The sequence below is a fragment of the Abrus precatorius genome, unplaced genomic scaffold, assembly GCF_003935025.1.
Source record: "Abrus precatorius isolate BTA unplaced genomic scaffold, Abrus_2018 Scaffold2, whole genome shotgun sequence".
Taxonomy (NCBI): Eukaryota; Viridiplantae; Streptophyta; class Magnoliopsida; order Fabales; family Fabaceae; genus Abrus; species Abrus precatorius.
In genome coordinates, this window is record NW_020874362.1 from 32,470,324 (window position 1) to 32,496,880 (window position 26,557).

General features: G+C 28.2%; 2 protein-coding genes across 6 annotated transcripts; one reads left to right on the forward strand and one right to left on the reverse strand.

The window, feature by feature from the left end:
• Positions 1–311: 311 nt before the first annotated feature.
• Positions 312–2,888, reverse strand: LOC113857750 (myb family transcription factor EFM-like). 2 transcript variants are annotated; one of them, XM_027489930.1, is made up of 5 exons: positions 2,466–2,888; positions 2,145–2,380; positions 1,628–2,042; positions 1,151–1,227; positions 312–1,025 (listed from the first exon to the last, which is right to left on the reverse strand). In XM_027489930.1, exons 1-5 carry the CDS (start codon positions 2,668–2,670, stop codon positions 747–749), a joined length of 1,212 nt encoding a protein of 403 aa, XP_027345731.1. In that variant the 5' UTR covers positions 2,671–2,888; the 3' UTR covers positions 312–746. The 2 variants fall into 2 exon arrangements, with proteins under 2 accessions (XP_027345731.1, XP_027345732.1); XM_027489931.1 differs by having other exon boundaries at positions 406–1,025; positions 1,151–1,224.
• A 17,565-nt stretch (positions 2,889–20,453) lies between these two features.
• On the forward strand, positions 20,454–24,637 carry LOC113857475 (serine/threonine-protein kinase SRK2E). Of its 4 annotated transcripts, none has more exons than XM_027489413.1 (10): positions 20,475–20,873; positions 21,032–21,095; positions 21,630–21,704; positions 21,794–21,895; positions 22,383–22,436; positions 22,547–22,639; positions 22,864–22,956; positions 23,703–23,807; positions 23,888–23,986; positions 24,094–24,614. In XM_027489413.1, the coding sequence occupies exons 2-10, from the start codon at positions 21,036–21,038 to the stop codon at positions 24,382–24,384; spliced, it is 972 nt and encodes a 323-aa protein (XP_027345214.1). In that variant the 5' UTR covers positions 20,475–20,873; positions 21,032–21,035; the 3' UTR covers positions 24,385–24,614. The 4 variants fall into 4 exon arrangements, with proteins under 4 accessions (XP_027345212.1, XP_027345214.1, XP_027345213.1 ...); XM_027489412.1 differs by having other exon boundaries at positions 20,475–20,856; XM_027489414.1 differs by having other exon boundaries at positions 20,475–20,856; positions 21,032–21,087.
• The last annotated feature ends 1,920 nt before the right edge of the window (positions 24,638–26,557 follow it).

Consider the following 26,557-nt stretch of genomic DNA (forward strand, 5'->3'; position numbering starts at 1 on the left):
ATATATATATATAATGACTAAAAAAACAATAATTTTTTTTATTTATTTTCAATATTATTTTTTTATAATTGATTCTTTTAACATAAATTTATCAGGCGAAAGATCATTCCGCCGCAGTTTCATTAATAAGACAGTGAGTAAATAGAATTTGCCTTTTAAAGGCCGTGCTTTGATTTGACACATTGCAAACATAGCCAGAGTCCAGACCTGAACATGAAATGGCAGAAATGTTTCTCGTTCAGTGCTACTGCTTGTGTGCACAGAACAAGGCGTCGTTTGATGCTGGGGGAAAAAAATAACAAGAGTACGAGGAAAAAAATGATCAATTATGATAAGACACCTCTGAAATTTGTGAAGTGATTTATTTGTGTAAATAAAGTAAGAGAAGAAATCAAGCAAAATTATCCACCCAAACATGCAAGATAAACCCATCTAAATATGTGACTAATTAATTACTTCTGAGGCATCACAGAGTTCTCGTGACAAAAAGAAATGAAAGAATTTTATGACATGTAAAAATATGACCTGCTCCTTAACGTCAAGAAGAAAAGGGATATTTTAATGGGGGGTCTGGTATGAAAACTCAGGTTGTATAGAAGGCAAGCTAAAGTAAACCTTCAAAAACTGCAACAGCCTCTCTCCGTTGACCTTCTTTTTATGTATTCATGTATTGGTTATTCTTATATAGTCGTAAAACTCCTCCCATGTATACTTTTATCTGCAAAATTCATGGTGGAGAGTAGTATCTATACATCAACTTTTGCAGCTTTGTGCAACTGACTTTTCCAGCTATAACTCTCGGATTTTGCATCTTCATCATCTTCCATGCTGTCACCCTCAGTTGGGGATGTCCCTCCCCTGCACCCTGCACCTAAATGAAGGGGACTTTGAGGAGAACCAGACCCTGAACTGCTAACCTTTGAAGAGTCATTGTACTGATCTTGAGACATCCACAAGCTTCCAAGAACTACAACTGGCTGATTCCCACTTGCAGTTGGAACTCTCCGCGTATGAAGTCGATATTTCTGCCATAATCAACGACCATACATCAACCACAAGCAAATCTCTACATCATTCTTTTCTTTTTCCTAAATGGAATGCCTCATCACCACACAGTTAAGAGATTAAAAAAAAAATACCAAGAACTCACTTGTAAATGGCTCTTCACTTCATCATTAGTCAGCCCATCAACCTGCATGAGCTCTCTAATTTGCTTTGGTGTTGCCGCTGCAATTGATACAACAAACAGAAACTTAGTACCCAAATGGACCGAATTTGCTTTGGTTTTCAACAATATCATTAAACCTACAGATAATGCAGTCCATATAACACTCCTATTCCTAACCCATCCGTGTCCTCGCTGATCTAACTAATAAGCAAGTCAAAACTTTCCCCATGAACTAAACAAAACACTCCTTAAATTTCAATCAACAAACCTCAATTTACTAACCTACGATCTCCAAATTGATCAAAATTGAGTGTTTTCTGAAAGCCCATCAAAAGAGGTTTTTAATAACTTGGTATTCCTAGTTTAAGAGAGTGAAATACAGATAGATCACAAAAATCAGGTGTCAAAAGCCAATATTTAAAATAAACAAAAAAATGTTTGAATTTCTTTAGTTCTAACCTTGAGAGCCACCGAGTTTCTGCAAAGCATTAACAAATCTACGATGCAACTCAGGGGACCAGCACCTCCTCTGTTTCCTCGCTGTCTGTTGGTGCTGAAGCGGTGCTGCACGCAAACTAGGTTGAACCGTAGGAGGAGATGAAGAAACAGCCCTATTGGAACTGCTGCTTCTTGATCCCCTGGAACCACACCCTTCTTTGAAGCTCTTCACTGGAGGGCTTAAAAGAGAAAGTCTATTCACAACACTATCTTCCTTCTCTTCTTTGTTTCCCAGTGCCACTGTTCTCACAGGGACAGAAGAAGAAGAGGAACAAGTGTATGCAGAGAAAGGCATAAAACCTCTCCCTCCTCCGTTTCTATAACTACAAGATTGAAATGGGTCCTCACCCACAGATTGCCCTTCTTCTTCACTCTTCTGCCATCAACAAACAAAAGAGAAAAAAACCTCTGTAAGAAATTACTATGTTTAAGTTTTCAAGGTTAAATAAATAAGACTCATTTTTAGTCATTGTTGTACCTTGATTTCTAATTTACGATGTTGTTTGTGATCAGAGGCGTCATTATTACAAGTGGCAGTGTTGTTCCAGAGCTGAACCGAACTCATCCAATTCTTCTTATCCCTGCATTCCGTGTCTTTGTTATCGTTATCCTCGTTCTCATCGCGCTCTTTCTTCAGGGGAATAAACTCTTCCAGCACTGGTACCGAATTACGAGCCCTGCATTTCTCCGATTCCTCCCTGACAACTGAAATTGCTGCAACAGAGAGAGGAGATAAAAAGCGTAAGACGACACTGAATTAGAAGGTGAGAAGGGAAATCCGGAAACGAATAAAACGAACCGTCGTTTAAGAGGAGCATGGAGAGAGGGAGCTCGCGTTTAAAGGCGTGGATCTTTCTGAGTTCGTCCTCCAAACGGGCGAGGAAATCGTGGAGCCTGGGAAGCTTATCGGGGGCAGAGGAGAGGTGGCAGAGGAAATCAGTGATGGTTTTGGGAACGAAAGTCGGTCGTAAATCCAAGGTCAGTTCTGAAGGAACCGAACCCATTGGATCTTTGTCGCTGTTGAGATTCAGAATTTGCAGGGTGAAAGGGGAAAGGGAGAATAGTGAGGGGAAGAAGGGAGAAGGGTAATGGAATAAATAATAAATGGGGAGAGGAGAGTGAGATTGTGAAATAATAATAATAACAAGGGACAGAAAAAAAGGAAAGTGGGTTGGATGTGAAGGGAAATTTCAGAACGCGAAGATTCTGCCGAATATGAGAGAGAAAGCAACGACGACGGAGGTTTTGAAAGTCATTTTCGGGTCCTCGCGTATTTAATCCAACATCTTTCACTGCCCAGCTTCTCCAAACCTTATTTTCCCTTCTTTCACTGTTCACTATTTTAACATTTTATGCTTTCTTTTCTTATTATTCTCTTCAAATTCAACTTTTTTCTTTTATACAAGAATAATCTTGTTGTAATTTTTTATATAAAAAATGACTTCTTACTGAAAAAACAAAACACGAAATAGTTATATACCACTATCCCTTTAATTTTTTTTTACTTTATTATTTAAACCAATTATATTTAGATACAATACATTCCTTGAATTTGTGCAAAAAAATTTCCAACTATTCACCCCTTCTCTATAAAACAACAAGATATAAATAATAAAATAATTTCAAATTGTATTGACTTGACATTATTTATTATTACTTTTATTTTATCAGGAAATATTTATTGTTTAATTATTTAATATTTTCAAATATTTTTCCATTATAGGAGAATTTAATTGTAATGTATTTATATATTTAAAGAAAGTTTTGTGTAGGTTTTAGATATAAACCTTGTATAAAAATATAAAATAAAAAAGTCAGTAATTTCCTTTTATATATAATACTCCATTGTTTCATCCTATACATGTTAAAGTACTCAAATAGATAGAAAAAAATATAATGTAACAATGATATTTTGCATTTAAGAATAATTCTACTTTACTTCATTTGTGGATATTATTTTTATTTATAATTAATATTTAGTTATATATTTTTAAAATTGTGTGTTCTCTTCATTTTAAGAAATGTAAAATAAAAAAAAAGTAACGAACCTTTTTTTTCATAAAACATTTGTAGATTAAATAACTTTATTTAACTGATAAAAAAAATTACGTAGATTATTTATGTGAAAATATGTGCGTGGGCACTTTTGTAATGAATATAGTTTTTCATTACTTACGAGTCAGAGGTCCTCTAAACAGTAAAACTTTTAATAAATAAACTTTATTTATTTTAAGAATAGAATTCACCTTTTTTTTTTTTTAATAAATCATTTTGTATTACAGCGAATTGGGCAAGAAAGATTTGTCCGGTCAAATAATGATAAGTTATTTTAATATGATATTGTAAACTATTTTGTCTATGTTGTCACGTAAGTCAAGAATCACCTGCTTGTGGACAGCAGGGCTACCAATGGTGGAATGTACGTTCATTGAGATTCCAACACGTGTTCTTTTATATTTCTTGCTTTGCTTTCTTTTTTTAATATATATATTTTATTTATTTATTTGAAAAATCAATATATTAAAAGATATATAGCATACCTCATTAGTTTGTGTCTCCAGCGGAACATGCTGAATATTAAGTAAGTATTCATTAAATAATGGATCATTTAAATAAACGTTGTTGACCGGTAGGTCATTCCTCTCCTCATTGTTGAGAAAACTTGTCATAAATTGCCAATAATCTAAAATTTATGATTAATTTGATATTTTAGAAAAGATAATTGCGTATTTTTATTAAATTTTTAAAAACTTTTAAAATAAGTAATTATTTTTAAAAATTTAATCTATTTCAAATAAATATTGGTTTAAGATTAATTTTCATACACCAAAGTTTTATTATTATTTGGAATCTTCACAATTTTTTATAATTTGTTATTTTAATTATTTTCATGACATTCGATACATTTATGGTAATTTTATATTTACTGTTTATGTATTTTAATTATTGAGATAACTTTAAATTTGTTGGCTCATAATTAAAATGTTCATTTCATTCTTATATATTTAGAGAAATTGTTTTTTGTATATATAATTTTAGATGAGTGTTGATCAAAATATTAAATTCACTTTTTTTACCGATATTTTTCTTGAGATTAACTCATTTTTTTAAAATATTTTATTTAATATTTTTATTTAAGACTTTAGCTTCTTCTTTTTTACGTTTTCTTTTTGTAAATAAAAAAGTTATGTGATTCTTAGTTTGGCCAACTATATACGCGTAAGGACGTGACCAATTTATACCATTTTTTATTTTTTAAAATATATTTCAATAATTAAATTATTAAATCAAAATTATCAAAGAAAAAGTTTATCAAATTAAAAAAATTAACTAAAATTTTATTCTATCACTTTATTTTAAGGATACTTTATTTTTCTCTTATGTTTAATTTTTAATTTATTTTTCATTTTAATTTTGTGTTTATGTCAAGTTTTAGTTTTAGTAGCAATAAATATCATAAAAATATGTAAAACTTCTAAAATTAATAAAAAAAAATATCTATCTAAACGATGAAAGTGTGGGTTTAAAAGAGGGATTAGAAAAAGTAATAAAATGACTATAATAGAGTTGGAGAAGAGCAAGAAGAAAAAAGTGAAGGAAGAAAAAGATAATGGAATAATGATAAAGTGAAGAAAGAAAGGGAAAAAAAAAGGAGAGGAAGAAGACTGTTGTGACCATAATTTTTTTTATATAATAATATTGAATTATATGTTTATTAACTAAAAAAAGTATTTAATAATATGGACTAACTTTGGTTTTTTTAAAAAGATTAGAAATTAAATTATAATTAAAAAACTTAGATACCATATATTATTATCATGTATATTTTATTGATTTAATTATTTTTTTTTATATTTATAAAAGTAATACCTTTTAGAATAAGTTTTTTTAAAAAAAAAAAAACTATTAAGATTTAATCACTGACATTTTTAAAATACTTATAATCTGCCTTTGTTGTTCATTAAATAATGAATTGGACAATGAAAGTCTAGCTCATTGTTGACATGTCTCGGCTAAAGCAAATATTGCACATTGACAGTGTCCCTTCTACTCGAGCAAGTTCAAGACGGAGAAAACTTCGTACTTCAACTGCGTGGCGGTGGCACACCTCATCCCCCAAGCTTGTTGTGTGGTCCTTCGTCTTCTTGACTGTGATTTTTATATTCTTTTTTGGTTGTCGACACCTCCTACCAAGTCGTTTTGGCACCGGCAGTAACAATGCAGAGATCGGAATCAATAATGAGTAATAACAAAGTAGCCGACGGATGCGTGAATCTTGGTGCGCGTGTGAATTGTGTAGTTCATTACTTAACCGAAGACATTTGACAGTAAAAACTAATTTCAAACATTTTTAAAATATTAATAATTAAATTTTAATAAAAAATTTAAGAATTTTTTAAAAATATTTTTATAAAAACCAAAAGTATAATTAAGCTTATTTTATTGTAAATGTAATATTTAAAATTAAAGTTAAATTTTATTATTAATTTACATATATAATAATATATGAATTATTTAAATTTAATATATCTGATTATTAGAATAGTAACATGCATTTTAATAATTAAAGTAAAAAAATATTTATATAATGATAACAAAGATTATGTTATCAAATTTAACATGTAATACATATTAATTGTTTATGTGCCACTTATAATCATATCAAAGTTTGAGCTAATGTTATTTACCAATTGATTAAAGACATCTTATTTTAGAGGAACAAAAATTATTCTTTCTATAGTGTGTTTTTACAGCATTAAGTGTAAAGTTCAAAGTAAGGTTAGTATAGTCTTCATAAGGTTAAAATAAATTTTAATATTTGGTATATTTGTAAGAAAATTAGAATTTGAGATAATAAAAATAGTAATAATAATTATTATAAAAGTATGATAAAACAGATAAATAATGATATTTATTATGAAAATACTAGAAGTGATAAGAATTAAGACAAAAGTCTTGTTAGATAGTTCTTATTCAGATTTAAAGTAAAAATGGGTTAGTTTATATAATAAAACTTAATGTCATGAATTTAAAACATATGAAGTAGAACATGAAATTTTGTTGAAAAATGTGAAACCTCTTTTGAAGAAGATGATGAAAAAATACTATTTAGTATTAACATGAAAATGTTACCATGATATATAATAGAAACAAAATTGAAAATAAAATTCTGTATAAAAAATTATATACAAATTTTTTTAATTAGATACTAAATTATAAAAAATTGTCTTGTACAGAACAAAAGATAATTTAAAAATATGACGTTAAATAGCTATTTGACACATGAAAAAAAAATTGATATCATTATAACATATCGTAGCAATAAAGATAAAATTAAAAATAAATTTTTATATAAAAACTAGAATACAAATATTTTACATAGATCCAGACACTTCAAAACAAGTTAGAAGAAGTCTTGTTTCTTGTTCATATTAAACGTATAAAAAGTTCATCCACAATTCTTGAGTTGAGACACCTGAATGAAAGTATGCTTGCTTTTTTTTATCAAATTGGACATTGTGGACAGAATATTATTGACAATCTCCACATTAATATTTGGATTTTGGATGGAACCTTCAACTACTAAGTATCTTTCGGGAAGCTAGTGTTCCAATTTGATGGAAACTCGCCAAATAGATAGGAAGAATATCGGTCTGTTCAAATTCTATTTTGGAACTAGACTCCTCTAATGCATATTTTCCATCCAATTTATCCTCTCCCTCATGAATCTGCACTTTCAGAATCTCGTAGGCAAATTTTTGTAAAGCATTTCAGATGTTAGTACAACTGTCAATCAATAGAGACCAAGAAGCTAACGGAGACGTCCAAAGTGCATTAGGTGGAATAATTTTCAATGGAGGGTTTGGTATCCATCTATCCTCTAGGATATGTAACTATGAAAGGAATGAACATTATTAATCTTCCATAAGCTTCCCTCCCCTTTTCAATATTTTGCTCACGAGGCATATTTCTTCTAACCCCCATAAGTAGGGACACAGTGTGGTATTGCTCAAAATTAAGGTGGAAATTATTTATCTTTTAAAAAGATGTGTTTTCACTAGTAAGTGCCTCATGTGGCTAGGCCCTTGTAGCACATCACTACATGTACAAATTGTTCATATTTTGGTCTCTTCAAAGATTATTGAGTCATCAGCAAATAATATATGGCTAATGATGCAGGCATTTGGAACCAATTTTAAAGCCATGTAGAGTCGCAAGCATAATCTTTAAAACGATATTGGAGAACCTTTCACGCAGAGAATAAAGAGAAATGGTGACAAGTTGTCTGATAGTGGTCCCAAATAGCTCAATTTCTCTCCTTTAATCAGCAAATTAAGAATTCTTTAAGTTCTTTTTAAGGAAGAAAAATTGTTATTTAGTTTTTAATATGTTCCACTTCTATTATAATGTTAAAAATGTTGTTAAAGTAAAATAATAATAATAATAATAACAATGATTCATGTAAGTGATATACTTATCTAAAAAGCAAAAAACATTTTTCTTCTACAGAAACACACGAGAATCTCTCTCATGAAACCACACCTAAAGCAAAAACTTTATTTTTCTTCTATTTAGCACTTATAACTCCGCTTCATTATGGCCTTTGAGAAAAAATTATACCGTCCTATCATAGATTTGACGCTTATCTACTTCGATTCCTTTATCCCCTAATCTTGTTTTTCAGATACTCCATCGCATGAACCACCAAGATAATTTTCATAAATTAGTCCACCCGTTGATTGATGGCTTTGGTTAGTTGTAGGAGATAACTTTGTCCCTTCATTATTGTAATTTATACGCCACTTATAAAAATAAAAATATATGCATAGTTAGTTATATTATTTTAATATCTAAAAATTAATATTATATATATATATATATATTTGTATATATACATATCTTAAATGTATTTCACTTTCAATATACAAAAGAAATTCCATCCAAAACATTGAAGATGGTATTTGGCTCATACTAAAAATATATAGTCCATAATTCCTACATGTAGATCCTTAAATAAAAACAACAGTTCGGGACATTTGAAGAAAATAATGAAAAGGGTAAAAAGTAATGAAGTTCTAATAAGAAAATAAGGCTAGTGTGAAAGTAGAAGAAATGGAAATTTTTCCATTTTGAAGAACACCCAAAATGGTACTTAATTATGGGAAAGAGAATCTTATTACAAGATAGGGGGTCCTACAGTTTGAACTAATTTCCTTTTTAGCGTGTACAATTCGTACAAATTATGGGCATATTAAAATAAAATCTTAGAAAGATGGTGCGGAATCCTAATCTATCTGCCCAGGCTGGCCAGATACCTCTACATTATCAGATAGTGTCATGTGGCGCGTGAAAATGAAGCGCTTGGACATTTGGTTTGGGCCAATCTCAACACAGTTCTGGAGATAAGGAATCCAATTGTGCAGTGGACCCACTTTCGATATTGCCTCAGATTACGTCTGGAACGTTGCAGGGAGGAGAAAGATGGGAGGAGAAAGATGCCTTTTTCCTTTTTCGGTTGCGTTTTCCTTTCTAAATTGCTTTTTTTATTATTGAAAAGGACAAGCTTTTACAACCGTTAGATTCCAGTTTTCTTCCACAGAATTAAGAATCTCCCTCGCTCCACAGAATTCTCCTTTTTGTTAACTAATTTATTACGATTTGGTTTAAGATTCACCCCTTTATTACTATTAAATGTTTATTCAATTTAATATTAATATCATATTCTTATCTTAAACTAGCAGTTTGAATTGTTCGCTCCCGTTTCCCGCATCTCCACTGCTTTTGTCGGATGCTTACAATCAAAGAATCCACACCTACAACTCTGCCAATTCTCATTAATACCCTCATATCAACCATATATTTCTCACTATATCCCTCGTTTGCCCGTCTTTCTCTTACGTATCCAAAACGATTCTTCTTTTCACATTTTTACTATACAGCCTTCAGTAGATATAAAACACCTTTCGGTACATTTTTTCACCACAATAAAAAGGAAGACAGCGACAATTATCCCATTTTTATGGCACAAAAAATATTCTCCTAAATTAATACGAGAAGATATATGGTCAAGATACTGCCAACCATGGTACAAATGAATTCATTGTGCTTTTAGCCTAGAAAATTTGACTTAAAATAATATAAAAAGTATTCTAATTTTCAGCCGAAACAATAAGTAACCTTCCATTTCAGATGTGTGCACAAACTCTGCTCTCTTTATTTTGGCCCATAAAATAAGTTAAAAGTAATCAATTGTCAACTAAAATAATGTTAATAAAGGACTGACATTAAATATTCCAAGAATGGTGAAGGGCATAATGGTATTTTTGTTCTTGCCTTAGCTTTCTTCTATTGCTTGGTTATTATTATGTTATGTTATTCCCTAAAGCAGTCAAAGGGAATCCTTCTTCCAATGGAAGTAATGATAGTATGGAATTGAAAACAGCCAGGTCTAGGATCATGAATTGCAAGGATCTTTCAATTTTTCAACTCAGAACAAAATATTTGATTAGGTCAATTCAAGAAAGAAAGAAAGAAAGATAGAAACAAAAGTGGGAGGTATGGAATTTTGATTCCTAGTGACAAAGACAAGAGGTTGTGGTGGGTGGGGGGTAACTTGACCTAGTTGTTTGTGGAGGCTTAGCTAGTTGCCAACCAATCCTCCAAAGTTTGAAGCATCATCATTTAACATATTTTAGGAGATCCTCTCAAAACCGGAATCCGAGAAATGGTATCTGTAACAGTAACTTAACCAAATTTTCATACTTCTTTAGATCTCTTACGAGTGTTCACACAAAACTCCTCTATTTTTTTACTTATAATTAATCTTTAAATATTAGTGATTTGCCTTTGAGAAACGTGGTTGTCTCATTGATATCAATGAGGCCCATTAGACAAATCACAAGCTTAATTAGCTATAAAAGCTTAACATGAAAGTTTGACAGTTATAAAAGCACTAGCTAGTCAATCTTTTCCACATCAATATTTCGAAATATATTCTTCTCGAGTTCTCAGTGCCTCCCAATAACCTAGCACGTGCTATCGATTGCACCAAAATAACTAATAAAGGGTCAATGGGATTTTTGCTCTAGTTTTATCAATACCATCAATTTCAATTTTCAAATAAAAGAAAAAGGGAAAAATGTAAAAACAATTGTAATAGAACTTACGTGATACATTAATTTTACTCTTTGTATATGTTCCTCTCGTTTCATAATCCTCTTGCACAATAAATTTAAGTACTCCTTAATACTACCCGGTAGCCATCGTATTGAAGGTCATCTTCAACTTTACAATAGGTTCAGTGAAGAGGCCAATTTTCTTTCACTTTCAAAAAAGTTTTAAGAACCCCAACTTGTTTTTATTGGATCCATAGAACATAAGATACCTTATATAAGAGCTTTAGACAAATTCCTCCCATCCAACCACCAAAATAAGAGCATCTTTCACGTGATGACAAGCTCATATTCATGGGTTAATAGCATTTGTGTCAGTCCCTCCTTCCGCCCCTTCTTGAAGGCATCTATTTGTCCCCAATCCATGTGATAATAATAACAACGGCCTGGATTTTTTTGCTCTTTGTGATGGAATCTTTTAGAATAATGACTCATAGTACATCTAACAGTTTTTCACTACTTTGTGAGGCTGTTTTTGGCTTTTAGAGTTTGGTGTCCTTGTCTTCTTTTTGGGATTGTTTTGTTTGTCACATTATTATTATTGGTCTTGCTTGGCCCTCGCAAGAAATCCACTTATTCTCCTCTGTCATACACACACAATACATCATGATTCATGATTAGTTCTTATATCCCTTTTCCCCCCTTTTTTAACATGTTAATCACCTCCAAAATTTTTAACTCCATGAAGAGAACCTCTTCATATGATGATAAGGCTACAACTTCCCACAGGTGTATGTATATATTTTTACAACTTAAAATAAATAATAATAAAAAATAGTGACGCGATTCCGCACCAACAAAAAATACACAAAGCGTGTTATCTATGTAAAAAGAATGCACTTAATTTAGTACAAGTGATGAGAAGGAATTAAAATATAAAGAAATTTTCTGATAAGGTTTCATATTTTAGGGAAATTTAGAATATTGTAGTCCAGAAACTTTGATTGCCAAGGAAAATGCAATTGATAATTATGAGGAATGAATTTTACGCTTGATCTGTTGCTTCATGCGCATAACCAACAGTATAATGATAAGTCTTGTTATTCTTACAAGTAAGAATCACTAACATGGTGCACTGAGAGAGCAAAAGGGTCACTTTCCAGTGCAAGAATTTGCATTATAGCTTCTGTGGGAAGAGTATTCCCGACTCCCATATCTATTTTGGTTGCTTTCGGACAAATTCAACCATTATAATTTACAGAACCAATTGCTTTTAAAGATAACAGTAAAATCAATTGCAAGGTGCATGCGTTTCCGCACACACATAAGTAAGGGTCATGTACTTATTGGTTGCTTCCGGTACATTTTGATGCATATCTAGATTTTCAATTTTTTTCCTGTTTTATCCTTATTCAGCTGAACAATATAAAAAAACATTTTGGATGGCATGAAGAGCATTTTATTTGTGTTAAAGTTTACAGAAACGATAAATTCTGTACTACTATTTTTTCATATATGTTTATAGATTAATTAGCTACAGAAGAGTTATACGTATGAATAAGATTCGAACTCATTTGCCCACAAAATTAAACCTTCTTTTCTTTTTGGTAGTCCAAGGTCACAGCTAGTTTAAAGCAATGAAATGTGCTACATAGGTAGGTTCCACTTTTTTTCTTTTAAGACGGTTTATTCCACACTCTGAAAAATAATACGCATGAAAACGCATTCAGTGCAACAGGGGAAAAAGTATGCATTAAAGGAAATAAAGTTCCAAAGAGTTGCAATATTAAATAAATTGTGTTCAAGTTAAAGGTTTAAGTTTTTTTTTTATAGTAATAAATAAAAAGTTTATTGTAAATAATATAGCAATACTTTTTACAATTTTTTGACAGAAAATTATTTATATTTGTATTGAAACATTTTCATAACTCTTGCTTAGAAAGATTTCGTGAGATTTATCGGTAATTATTTCTGTCTTGACTCAGAAAAAAAATAAAAAAAGAACGAAACGTGGGTGCAAATGTGCAATTGGAGGAGCGTGGCGTGACGGTGGCAAATGATGAGAGAGAAGAGAAAAGTGGAATCGGTTCGCCGCATATGAAACGGCGGTGCTTTTAGCACAAGCGGGGACCACTTTCCATTAAGAGATTCTTATTTACACAAAACTTACCTCGGTTTGCTTATTAGGAGGAGAGAGAAAGAGGATGCTGGAATAAACTTTTAAATTTTGAATTAAAATTAAAAGTTGAATTTATTTTTAAAATTAAATTTTCATTTTTAAATAATTATATTAGTATTCATATTTTATTTTCATTCAAACAAAATGTTAAGTATTTTTATCTATTTTTCACTATTTTTATGATTTTTGAATTGACGTCCCTATTTTATAAGCCAAAATATTTTTTTTACAAATTAAAATAAATACATTTTCAATTTTTATTTTAAAAGGATTTTTTAAGTATATAAAAAAACTAATATATAAATAATCATATATAATACTAAATATAATGTTAATTATTAATATGTAATGAAATTATCTCACCGTATATTACCGACTTATGGCTAGATTTTTATTTTATTTTATTTTATAGTCTAAGATGAAACATTACAAGGTGTTTTTAAGTATAAAAAAATAAAATTAATCTTTTGCTCGTAATTTATAATTATTGATAGTTAGATATATTATTATTATTATTAAATGATAAGTTCTTATTTGAAGTTTTAAAAGTCCACGCAAAGTTTAAGTAATTTTTTTAACGTCACAATAATTATAATTAATAATGATTTAAATGACATTATTTCATTAAATACTTAAGAACATTTAGATTTATCGATACATATTTTTATATTAAATTCGATTGATCCTTAAAATATGATTTTTAATATGATTAAAATTTGATTTATTAGGAAATTGATAATGTTATTTTTTTTAAAAATGAACAACTACATTTATATCTTCTCCTCAAATTAGAATAGATAACACGTAATTGAGTGGCATAAAATTTAAAATGTAAATTGATATGTATCATAAAGTTGTTTACTCTTTAATTTAATAAATAATTATTCATTATAAAAAATAATTGTTTAAAACTTTAAATTTTGGCCAAAATTATATAACTTATATTAGATAATTATCCAAAAATTATCCTTTCTATATTTAAAAAAAAAATTTAGATTAAAATAGTTTTCAAATAAAGGTTAATGACAAATGAACAAAATACTTCACGGTGGTTATCTAGAAGAAGAAAGATTAAATGGAATGAAAAAGGCTGCTAACGCATTTTTTAAAATATTTTTAAATTTATTAAAATATATGTACTTCACTTCTAATTTAATAAAATTTATTTATATTTTTATTAAAATTTAATTAATAATAATATATTTAAATTTTTTTAAAAATATATGTATTCTTAAGTGAAATTACATCTGAATGCTGGAATCAATATACTTAAGTTTTAGGTAGACATACACCCATGTTTTATCGCAAGTTCAATGCTAACAGCAATATTTGATTTGCATTTAATGTTGCTGTTGATTATAAAAATAAAGTTATAATTTTGAATAAAAAATAATACAAAAAACATCTTAAAAATAATATTTGAATTTCATCTATTTAACATTTGTTTTTAAATATTCAAGTAAAAATATTTAATATTTATTGATAAACAAAAATATTTGATAAATTATAGAAAATGTCCCTGAATAAATATTTTGAAGATTCTTATTAACCACATCCATGTTTTATTTGCCGCAAAAAAGTAGGCCACATGATTGAATCAAGAATAGATAAATAACGAAGGTCGTAAATGGGATAGAGGGCATGGATTTGTGCCACCCACATTCACATTAGCTTTAAATTAAGCTCAATGGTTGACAATTTTACATTTTTAAAAGCATAGAAGCATTGCACTTTGGGCTCTTGGTATGGACTACCAAATTACCAATAGGCTTCAGCGCAAAACCGTAATGTCTTACTTTGAAGCCTTTCAAATAGGCAGTGCCTAATAATAGTAATGTGATAAATTCTTACACTCTAATAGAATGGTGCACTGAATTGGTCTCACATAATTTAGTGCTGTAATATGAGGAAACACCATCAATTATCATCGCTAATGTCAGAAAATGAAAACTCCAATGTCTTTTCCTTCAATGTCGTCCATTCCCTACCCGAACACAACGATTTGGGTCTAAACATTCGATGACTGTGTGTGATTTCAGATATAATATCAGACAAGAAAAGGGATTCTGACTTCGGAACAAAGTTGATAGTAAATGTTAGCATTTTAATTTATCATACTTCTAACAAGTTATTGATATAAGTTAAAAAAGAAACTTCTCTTGAATACAGAGACAGAATAATCATATGGATGTAAATTAAATAAAAGATTCATAGACTATAAAAAATTTTAAACTTACATTAGTGTTAACAATTTTTTTTTATCTTTATATATATATATATATATATATAATTAATTAAAAATAAGTGAATAGGTTTTTTATCGAGTGAATGACAAAGTTTTGTAATGTTCGTATTATTTTTTGGTCAACAAATATTTTTCACGCTCGAGCTTGTGTTTTATTCATTTGGGCTCTGCCGTTTCTCATTCAAAGACGAAGTCATGTTAATAAGAAAAGCCCACTATCCTAAAAGTTGATGGGCTGACTGAACCCCCTATAAACTGGTTGAACTTAAATGTAAATAAATCATAAATGGCACAAATTTTATCCAAAATATGAACAAATTGAAAACTGACATCAATTCAAAAAGTAATTTCAAGTGAGAACCCTAAAGAATTACGACTTTTTTTTAGACAACTTCAAAATCAGCCAAAATTTAATAGAAAACAATTATCTTTGTAGACTGAACTAAGGTCACTGCAAAAGAAAAAATGTCATTTTCATATCATTTTTTGTTAAATTATCTATTTCTAATATAAGATTTTTAATTTCGTATCTATATTAAAAAATTTTACAAACAAGTTTTTAATATTTTCAAAATAGTCTTTATTATCAACTTTCATGCCATTATTTTATATTTAAATATTTTTATTTAATCTCTATATATAAAATATTTTTATAGTCTTTATATATAATACAATTTTCAAGTTAACTTTTAATATGAAAAAATTTAAATTATAAAAAAAAAATAAAAAATGATATTTTACATATAGGTATAAGAATGAAAAAAAGTGTTATGTGTATTGACCAAAATAAAATAATGTTATAGAGAATAATTTTTTATTTTAAATATTATTGCAACTTAACGTGTCTGAAAAAATTATTATGAGAATATTATATTAAAGAGTTCAGTAAACAAATAATTATTTTTATTCATTATAGAGAATAAAAAATAAAGTGTTAAATTGGTTTTTAAATGTTAAAGTCGTTTTTTTTTTACTAGAAAGTAATGGAAGTCTATTTTAGCTCTGTTACTTGATCTCTAAGCTAATATTGTTTTTTACTATAAAGTAGTGAAAATTTTACTCTCATTCCTTTATCTTAATAAGCCAAATTTCATGATTAAAATTTCTCAAACTTCTAAGTATAATTATACTTAATTACTTATTTTATGGACAAGATTTAAACAGATTCCCTTAAGTATATATATATATATATATATATATATATATATATTGTATTTCTCTCCAATTAAATTAAAAATTTACCTTGATAATTAATATAATAAATGTTGGCATTAATTTAAAAATAAACTTTACTTTTAATTGAAGAACCATATGAAATGTATTTAAGATACTACATATAAATTTTATCCTTAAATATTCTCCTAAATAATTTAACAAAAGTACTACATATAAATATTTTCTAACATTATTCATAACCACGTCAAGCTATGATGATATTAATTAAAGTTAGTAAATTACTATTTGTCACCTAATATGAATCAATATACACATCTTTTAACATTTTTTATATGAATTTTATTTTATCCTCTATGTATAAAATATTTTATTTCTACACATAACACTTTTTTTATTGTAAAATACTTGTTATTATAATTTATATAATTTGATTTTTTTCATATAAAAGACAAATAAAAAAATACGTTGTATATAAAGATTACAATAGAAAAATATAAAAAATTGTAATGTAATGAACCTAAAATAAAAAAATATTAAAATGAGATAACAATGTCATAAGTAAAGTTAACAACGTAATTATTTTTTTTTACACTTAAGGACTTGTTTACAAACTTTTGTATACAAATTAAATTGAAAACATGAGTTTCGTATAAAAACAAAATATTTAAACTTAAAAGTTAAATTATTATTTGCAACGAGTGTTGTGATCATTTTCATAATACTACTGCACAGATATCCTACCTATTTGACATTACTTTTTTTAAATAAAGATAAAAATTAAAGATTAGTAAAGGTTAATAAAAATCAACATAAAGCTAATAAAGATGTGGATGTCATTCCAAAATTTAGAACATAATTAATAATGACATGGGTAAAAATAAATTTATTGTAGTAAAGAAAAATATAATTCATATATTATTATAAAAAAATTAATCTTAAATATATATATATATATATAGTGAACTAAATGACAAAGCCAAAAAAAAAAGTTGGCAAACTAGTAGGTTAATGAGTTAATCCATCCAAAGTTATGATAAAAATAGAATACAAGCTATAAAAGTAAATAAAAATTTTAAAAATATATTTATATTAATAAAAATTAATATTTAACAATTAAATAATTATTTTTAATTTTTAAAACTTGAAAATTGGGCTTAATTGGTTAACTTGTCATTAATTCATATTTTGATGGATTAAAATAAGGACATAATTTTCAAGTTAACTTGTCATTTTTAGCAAGTTAAGTGAGTTGCTTATCAGCCTTAAATATATTTATATTAATAAAAATTAATATTTATTATTAAATAATTATAATTTAAAAAAATTTAAAAATAAGTTTAATGAATTAACATATTTTTAACTCACAATTTAGTGGATTAAAACAAGACAAGCCAGCTTGTCATTTTCAGTGAGTTAGGCAAACTGGTTATCAATATCAAACTAATTTGTCATCCTTATAAATAGTAGAATATCCTATATAAAATAAAGGTTGATGGTTTATTTGCAGTGGTTGTGATTTTTAAAATTTTTATTTTAAAATCAAACATAGTCAACTCAAAATATAATATTTTAAAAATTTTAAAACAAAAAAAAAGTAATTAAATTTTAGTATTTTATTGAAAAAAATTATTAAACTTTTATATCTCTTAAAAACATCTAGAAACTTTTACCATTATTTCTAACATTATTATTAGTATTTTTATCACTAATTATCAATAATTATTATAACAACTATTACATGTCAATAATTATTATTATAACAAATATTACTTTCAATTGTCATTTTCATGGTTATTTTATCTCTATTACAATAATCTTTGTTATCATAATACTAACATTCTTATGTCTTTATTCTTGACACTGATACCAACACTTTTATGTCTTTGTTGTTAACATTAATATATTTATTATTATCACTACTATCATCATCGTTTCTATTGTCATAAGTTAAGTGTTATTGTCATTGTCAATTCTATTGCCTTTTACATTGTCACCACTATTACTAAATAAACTTGAATGAAGAAGTGTTTTAAAATTAAGATACAATTTTAAAATTCAACAACTAAAAATTACAAAAAAAAGTTAAAAATTATTTTTTTTATTTTAAAATTTTAAAACTTAAAACTAACGTTTATACTAAAAGATTCTAAATTTATATATTATACTCAAATTATATTTTTAAAATAAAAAATAATATTTATTCTAAATCATATTTTTAATATTTTATATAACACAATTATTAGAATTAAAGTTAATTAGAAAATAAAAAAAGTAGGAAAGAGAAATTTAGTTTTATAATTATATAAATATACATTTGAAGTGTTTTATTAACTTTGTAAGTTGTACTCACTCCTGTACTATTTAATAATTTAATTTTAATATCAACTATTAGTTTTTAAAATTTCAATTACATAGATTATATATGTAAAATTTTATATTTATTTAAAATTATTTAATACTTTATTCATGTATATCAAAATTAATGTAATATATATATATATATATATATTAAAATTTATAAAAATTAAAACCATTTAATAATAATTTCATAGATGTTTGATTTTAAAAAAAGTAAACACAAATAATCTATGTAATATATTATAATTTAACTGTTAAATTGATAAAAATTAATATTTATATTAAATTATATATATATATATATCTTAATTGTACTTTTGATTTTTATATTTTAATATATGTAAAATTTTGATTCTCTTAGTTTTAATCCTTACATTTGGGAATTCTAATTTTTTAAATGTTCAAATTGAGTAATATATTTCAAAATGTTATCTAATAATTAATATAAAAATAATAAAAATGAAATTTTATTAATTTATATAAATAAATAGAAAATATACAAACTATTTAAATAAAAAATACTAAATAAAATATATAAAATATAATACATTTTTTTTTAAGAAAAAGCTTAATTTAAACATTTAAAAAATTAAATAAATTAAATATGAGCATGTAATTTAAAAGACCAAAATTATATATACATTAAAATACAAGGACAAAAAGTAAAGATTATGATGTAGTATATTATTATTTTCTAAATTATTTCCTCATTTGTTTAATGTTTATTCTCACAACATATACGAGAGTATCTTATCTCATATTCAAAACATAAAACAAACTCTAATATCTCGTATCATTTTTTGAGTGAAGTTCTCGTAATTTTACACGATCAATGGGTATGAAGTGGATGAAAAAAAAAGTGAAAAGAAAAAAAAAAGCAATATAAAAAAAAGAAGGGATAAAAAAGATTAGGTACAAAAATATAATTATTACTTTAATGCATACTCCGACCAAAAAAAAAGTTAAAATATTTGGTTTTAAACATATTTTTATTATTGACCACAATTTAATACCTAAGTCTATATAAAATTTATTTAATAATACAAAATATATTAAATCAAAGAGAGAGATAATAATATTCTCGTACTGTAAAATACTCGAATAATCGAATGGGACTAGTTTGAGTAAGTGACTCAAATGATAAATTTGTGTATCTATTTTAGTTTCTTATATATTAAGGAATATGATTTGTTATTTCTTATCCTTATGGCAACTTCAAATAACTTTTCCACTGCCAATCCAAAGCTTGTCTCCCCCATTCGTCGCTTTTTCTATGTTCTCCTCACCGCTTCATGTAAGGGTTCATTCACCTTAATCTTATCAAAAGTAAAATTTGACTTTTTAACTCTTTAGTGGTATTTGGAATCCGAAAATGATGGTCTTAAATGGGTGAAGGATGTTAGAGATAAGAAGAAATTATTTTGTGTATTTTTATTATTTTTTAAATTAAAAAACAAACAATTCTTGTTCTAAAAATCTTGCTAACTAGTATTTTAAGTACACTAATTACAAAATTTAACAAGAAAATAACTAAATAAGTTAAAAGTACAACAAAAATTATAATAAAAATGCATTAATAATATAATAAAACATTTTACTTTTTACTTTTCAGTTAAATTACTAGTTAGCACTTATTTTAAAAAGAAATTAACTTTAAAGAACAAATATTAATTTAAAATTTTCTTTCTACTTAAAAGCGCAAAGGGTAAAAGAAGAAGGCCAGCTCTGTCTTTGTGTGACGAAATTTCATTCACTGGATTCTGACCAAACACTGGAAATGAAAGTAACTGTTCGTTGCTAAAAATCTGTTTCCCCTTCGATGAATCTGAGGTTCTGAATAAAATAAAATCAAAAGATAAAAGCTTTGGAGCAACACATTAAGACAGCTTTTACATACACTGAAAGAGAGAGAGAATTCACGAGTGTATCACCGCCAATCTGCAAGCTGAAGTAGTGCTCTGGAAATCCGAAATACCCATTTGGGTTGGTGAACCATTCACGTGTTGGAACCATTTTTGGTCTTTTTCTTCACCCACCAACTCCAAAATCCAGTGGTTCACACCCAACCACGTCAAAGGCCACGCCTCTGTTGAATCAGAACTTTTGGAATGACAATAATGTGAGAGAGCTTATTGGGTACTCCAAAAAGGTTTCTTTTTTTCTTCTTTTAAGTTTAAGCAGATGGATCGGTCTGCCATGACTGTTGGGCCAGCAATGGATATGCCGATCATGCATGACAGTGATCGCTATGAACTTGTGCGTGACATTGGTTCTGGCAATTTTGGTGTTGCCAGGCTCATGAGGGACAAACACACCGAGGAACTTGTTGCTGTTAAGTATATTGAGAGAGGTGAAAAGGTTCATCTTCTAAAATCTTTGGTCTTTTTTCTTTTAATTTTTTTCTTTTTAGTGCATAAAGTGTATATCAATCAAGTTTATGCTTGTATATGGGGGTGTGAGTATTTTGAATCTCATATTGGTGTTTTGATCAACATCAACTGAGTTTTAATAGAATTCATGTTTTAAGTTTTAACTAATTTTTATTTCTTTGTAATTTGTTTTCATGTAATTCATGTTTCTGATGGTGGGTGGTTTAGTTTTGAGTTCGATGCTGTGAAAGGAAAACAGTTTAAACTTGGTTTCAGATGTGTCGTGTTACCTTATCTTGGTCGCATTTTTTTTACTTCATGTGTGTCTTTCTTGTGTTTGGGTGGACTCGTGTCCTAATTGAAGTTGTATGATGTTGCTACTATTTTTGGTTAGTATCACATGATGACGTGGTTTAAAGGGAAACTTTTGTTTGGTATGGTATGGTATGCTCAATGTAAAATTCTAGACAATGGTTGTGTTGGTAGATTTGTCATGAGTTTAATCATACTTATTTCTTAACAGATAGATGAAAATGTACAAAGGGAAATTATAAATCACAGATCACTGAGGCATCCCAATATTGTCAGGTTCAAGGAGGTTTGTACAGTACACTACTCCTAATGTCTTGTCCCATTTCTTCATATCTTAGAAGTATTGTAATTAGCCCTCTGTTGATTTGACTTTAGGTTATATTAACCCCAACGCATTTGGCAATTGTTATGGAATATGCTTCTGGAGGAGAGCTATTTGAGCGAATATGTAACGCAGGGCGGTTCAGTGAGGATGAGGTTTATATCTGTTCTCTGTTACACCGATTCTTCAAAAATCATGATGTATGCGTGTGGTATTTGTATTCAATACCGATACGCATATGACACACTAGCATTCATAACAGCTGCATATCCCACTTGCTTACCGATTTTGACCTTTGCGATACTTGTGTTATTTAACTTTTAGTGTGATATTTTTATATTTCATGGATTTTTTAGGGTATTTTTTATTTTCATTTTTGGAAAGTTATTATTAGATTAAGATTTGGTTGAGATTATAATAAAATATTTAATATGACATACATAAATATAAATATATTTTACTTAATATATAATATCACACACCCGTATCCAAATATTTCAAACTTTTGTCATATTTGTGTGTTGTATTGTATAGTACTGAATACTCATATCTGTATCCGCACAAACATAGTATCGGGTGCATTCGTTCATTTGTGTAATGCTGCTGCATGTGCCTTTTAATGCCAGTTATTTTATGCTGTAGGCACGCTTCTTCTTCCAACAACTTATATCAGGGGTTAGCTATTGTCATGCAATGGTACATGAGTTCATCACATGTAGTCTTTAATTTTACCATAGTTATTTGCTGCCCAGAAGATATCACAAGATGTTTAATTTGGATTTCTATATTTGTCTTCTTTAATGAAGCAAGTATGCCATCGTGACTTGAAGTTGGAAAACACATTGTTGGATGGTAGTCCAGCTCCTCGTTTGAAGATTTGTGATTTTGGCTATTCAAAGGTATAGTTCATTCTTTGTATTGGTTTATATTTGTTGAGACCTTCAGATATGTAGTATCTGCATTCCAGGTTGTGGCGCTCAAATTTCAACTGGGCATTGTTTAGAAAGTTTTTGAATTTGTAGGTTTCTCCAAGTCCAAAATCGAGCAAATATTTTCATCATTCATTTGTTGTTAATGGACTAATTTGTGATACCTACACATCTTGATTGTCCTAATTTTTCAGTCCTCAGTACTACATTCACAACCAAAATCTACAGTTGGTACCCCTGCATATATCGCACCTGAAGTTTTGCTTAAGAAGGAATATGATGGCAAGGTAAGATGTAACTTTTATCACTTGAGTCCATCTAACCGTTGAGACTTTGATAATTCCTGTTAAGTTGTTCTTTATTTAGCTTATATATTTTTATAGATTGTGTTTATAAGCTTATATAGAGTTTTGTTTCCATTTTGCTCAACTTTCCGTTTATGAGTTGGTATCTGTACCACAATGACCAGTTAATTGGCTTCATTACTTTTAGACTCTACCAACTTAAGTACCAGGAGAGTTCTAGCTTCTAGGTTTCATCTGATTAAGAAACTTACAATGTATATTTCACAATGATCCGGGAGTTTTAGCCTCAACCTACTTGTTTAGTATAAATATGGTAAATCTTAAACTTTGGTTTACAACTGAGGTTAATATGTTTGGCTAGCTGATGGAGAAAGACCTACAACAATGACCAAAATCATCCCCCCTTTGTCCCCAGAAGAAAACCAAAAGAGTGGAAAATGTAAAATATTTCTCCAGTTTGAATCTTTCTTCTGTGTGTGTTGGTTGTATGGGGACCATCTCGAGGAAGAAAATTATATAAACGTAATAGGCAATCAGGCACCATGTTTCTGGCATGAAATTATATTATCTTACATTTATGGGTAGAATCAAAGGTTAGTGAATGCTATTTTACACACACGATCCAGTACTGTAAAATTCTGAAGCTGTGATGACACACCAATACTGCATTCAGGTTAGCTTTTTAATTGATTACTCCATACTAACGTTGACACTCAATTCTAATTCAGATTGCAGATGTTTGGTCTTGTGGGGTGACCTTATATGTCATGTTGGTGGGTGCATACCCTTTTGAGGATCCAGAGGAACCTAAAAATTTCCGCAAGACAATACATGTAACCGATTCCACCCTTTTTCAATCAATGTGGCTCTTTGAGTGAATTAGTTTTCCTAAACTGATGGATGTTGCTTGCAGAGAATTTTGAATGTTCAGTACTCAATTCCTGACTATGTTCATATATCTCCCGAGTGCCGACATCTGATCTCAAGGATTTTTGTTGCTGATCCTGCGAAGGTCAGTCTTAAAACATGTAACTGTAATACTTGCTTCTCCTCCTTCTATTTGTGTGAAGGATGATGCATTATCATTTTAATTTGGAAACCAATCTTGTTTCAAAACAGAGAATAACTATTCCTGAGATTAGAAACCATGAGTGGTTTTTGAAGAATCTTCCAGCTGATCTCATGGATGGAAATGATAACAACCAGTTTGAGGAGCCTGATCAACCAATGCAAAGCATAGAAGAAATAATGAAGATAATTAGGGAGGCTACAATTCCTGCAGCTGGATCTCAATCTCTGAACCCGTATCTTACTGGTAGCTTGGATATTGATGAGGACATGGAGGAGGACTTGGACTCGGATCCTGACCTTGACATTGATAGCAGTGGAGAAATAGTTTATGCTATGTAAGTTGGTGGAAGACCATTGAGCTCACTTTGGGGGTCAATAATGTTATGCCTTGGGGTGGTGTGAAATATGTACAAATATATTCCATTTTCTACTAGAAAGGATTCTGTGATTGAATTTTCCTTATGGAGGGAGAGAACCTAACCTCCTTGTATTTATGTTGTATTTATAATCTTACCTGATTACGTGCTCGTTTGTATTCATAGCTGTGTTATATTTATCGTACCAATGAATGGGGATTCTCTTTATTTTTCTCTTCTTCCTTGTCTTTTTTGTATCTGGGCAACATGAGACATAAGCGTGGCTAATCTTGAACTTAAAATTATATATGAAAATTCTCCGCAAGTGTGTGTAAGCACAATGGGAATAGTTCTTTTTTAAGAATGAAACAGTAATAAATAATAATCGATATTCTTTTTTGAAAAGCTCAAATTTTGAAAATATTGTTTATTATGATATCACTTTAAAAAAAATTAAGTTTATTTGGTCTCTATTTTTTACAAAATTAATAATTATGCAATTAACTCTCTTTGGCAATGCCTCTAATAACCTTTTTTGTACACTTTTAAGATAATTTTTTATATTTTTTTATAAGTGGCACACTAACATCTTTATCCATGTAATTATTTCATTTCTTGTCTTTTTCAACATTTTCATACACTATTTTTAACATTTTTACTTTTTAACGTAAAACTTTCTTTAAGCTTTTTTTTTCTACTTTAACTATCCAATTTATATTTTGCACGTAATATTTTTATTAATTTTTTATCATTTTAAAAAATTGATTAGAAATATTTGAATTTGGAAACCTATGAAAAACTTTAATTTTTATCTCCGAAACATTTTCATCTTATTTTAAAAATGTTATATATATATATATATATATTTTATTTTTTTTTCCGAAGCATGAAGATTGACTCTCTAAGTTCTGCAGTGCTTTGACCGTACCAAGACCCTGATAACTAAAGAATGAAAGGACAAATGCTGAATTTTGTGTCTAATCGATCAAATTAAATGTTAATAATTGATGTTGCATGTGTATGTATACTTTTCGGAAAAGGATCTCTCATGTTCAAAATAGGACATGAGGGTCATGTAATTTTAGGGTTTAGGGTCATGTTTAAAATAGGACATGAGGGTCATGTTGCTAACAAAATTATAAAATTACACCAAAATTACTCTGATGTTCGATTTTTAACGTGAGGAGATCTGGATCCATACTTTTCTTGTTAAAATGTATATTTCTACAAGATAATGTTGTGAATTGATACTTAGACACAAACAATATGCTTTGTGCAGTACACTGGAATCATACCTGACACAATCCGTAAAAACCGTCTTTCTCTCCAACAACCACAAAATTAAAATAGAGAGATAGAAAGCTTGATCTGCTTTTTTGCTTTGGCGCGTGTCTTTGGTACTTCCCATTTTAGCTATACTTGCCCTGACTGAAGTCAACTGGATAGAAGACTCTCGTTATGGTTTGAAGTCTGGTAGTTAGTTTGGTTCAGAAAATATTTCCTTTTACTATAAAAATATCAATTTTTTATTTTAATTTTTAAGGTTTGTAGATATATATAGATTTTATTTTTTTTAACTTTTATAGTTCCCTATAAAATTTTTATATAAAACTAAAATAAATTAATTTTTTTAAAAATAAAGTAAAACTTAAAAATAAAAAATGAAAATTTTCTTTAAATAAACAAGTTGAAAAGTTACTCAAGAATTCTTCATATCGCTGGACGGAAATATCATTTTTTTATTGTTCACAATATTTCTCTTGTAATTATTTTTCTTTTGTATTATTAACTAATAATATTATAATAATAATACTATAATAATAGTGATATTGCTGGTACAAAGTCAAAAAAGGATTCTAGGCTAACATCCTTAACGAAAAATTCTATTAAAATATTTAACAAATTTTTATACCGTAAACTCTTGAATTCACGTTTTTAAATTTTTTTTCACCGTCTCTTGTTAATTTTCACCTAATATTGAAGCATATATCATACAAAAATAATTATTTAATTAATTATTATGGTTAAAAGAATAAATTTATTAAAATACCTTTATTAAAAATGTAAAACTTATTATAATAATTAGGTGATGATTAATTTAAAAGTTATAGATAAAAAAAGAAAAAGAAAAAGAAAAACAGGTTGAAGGTATCAAA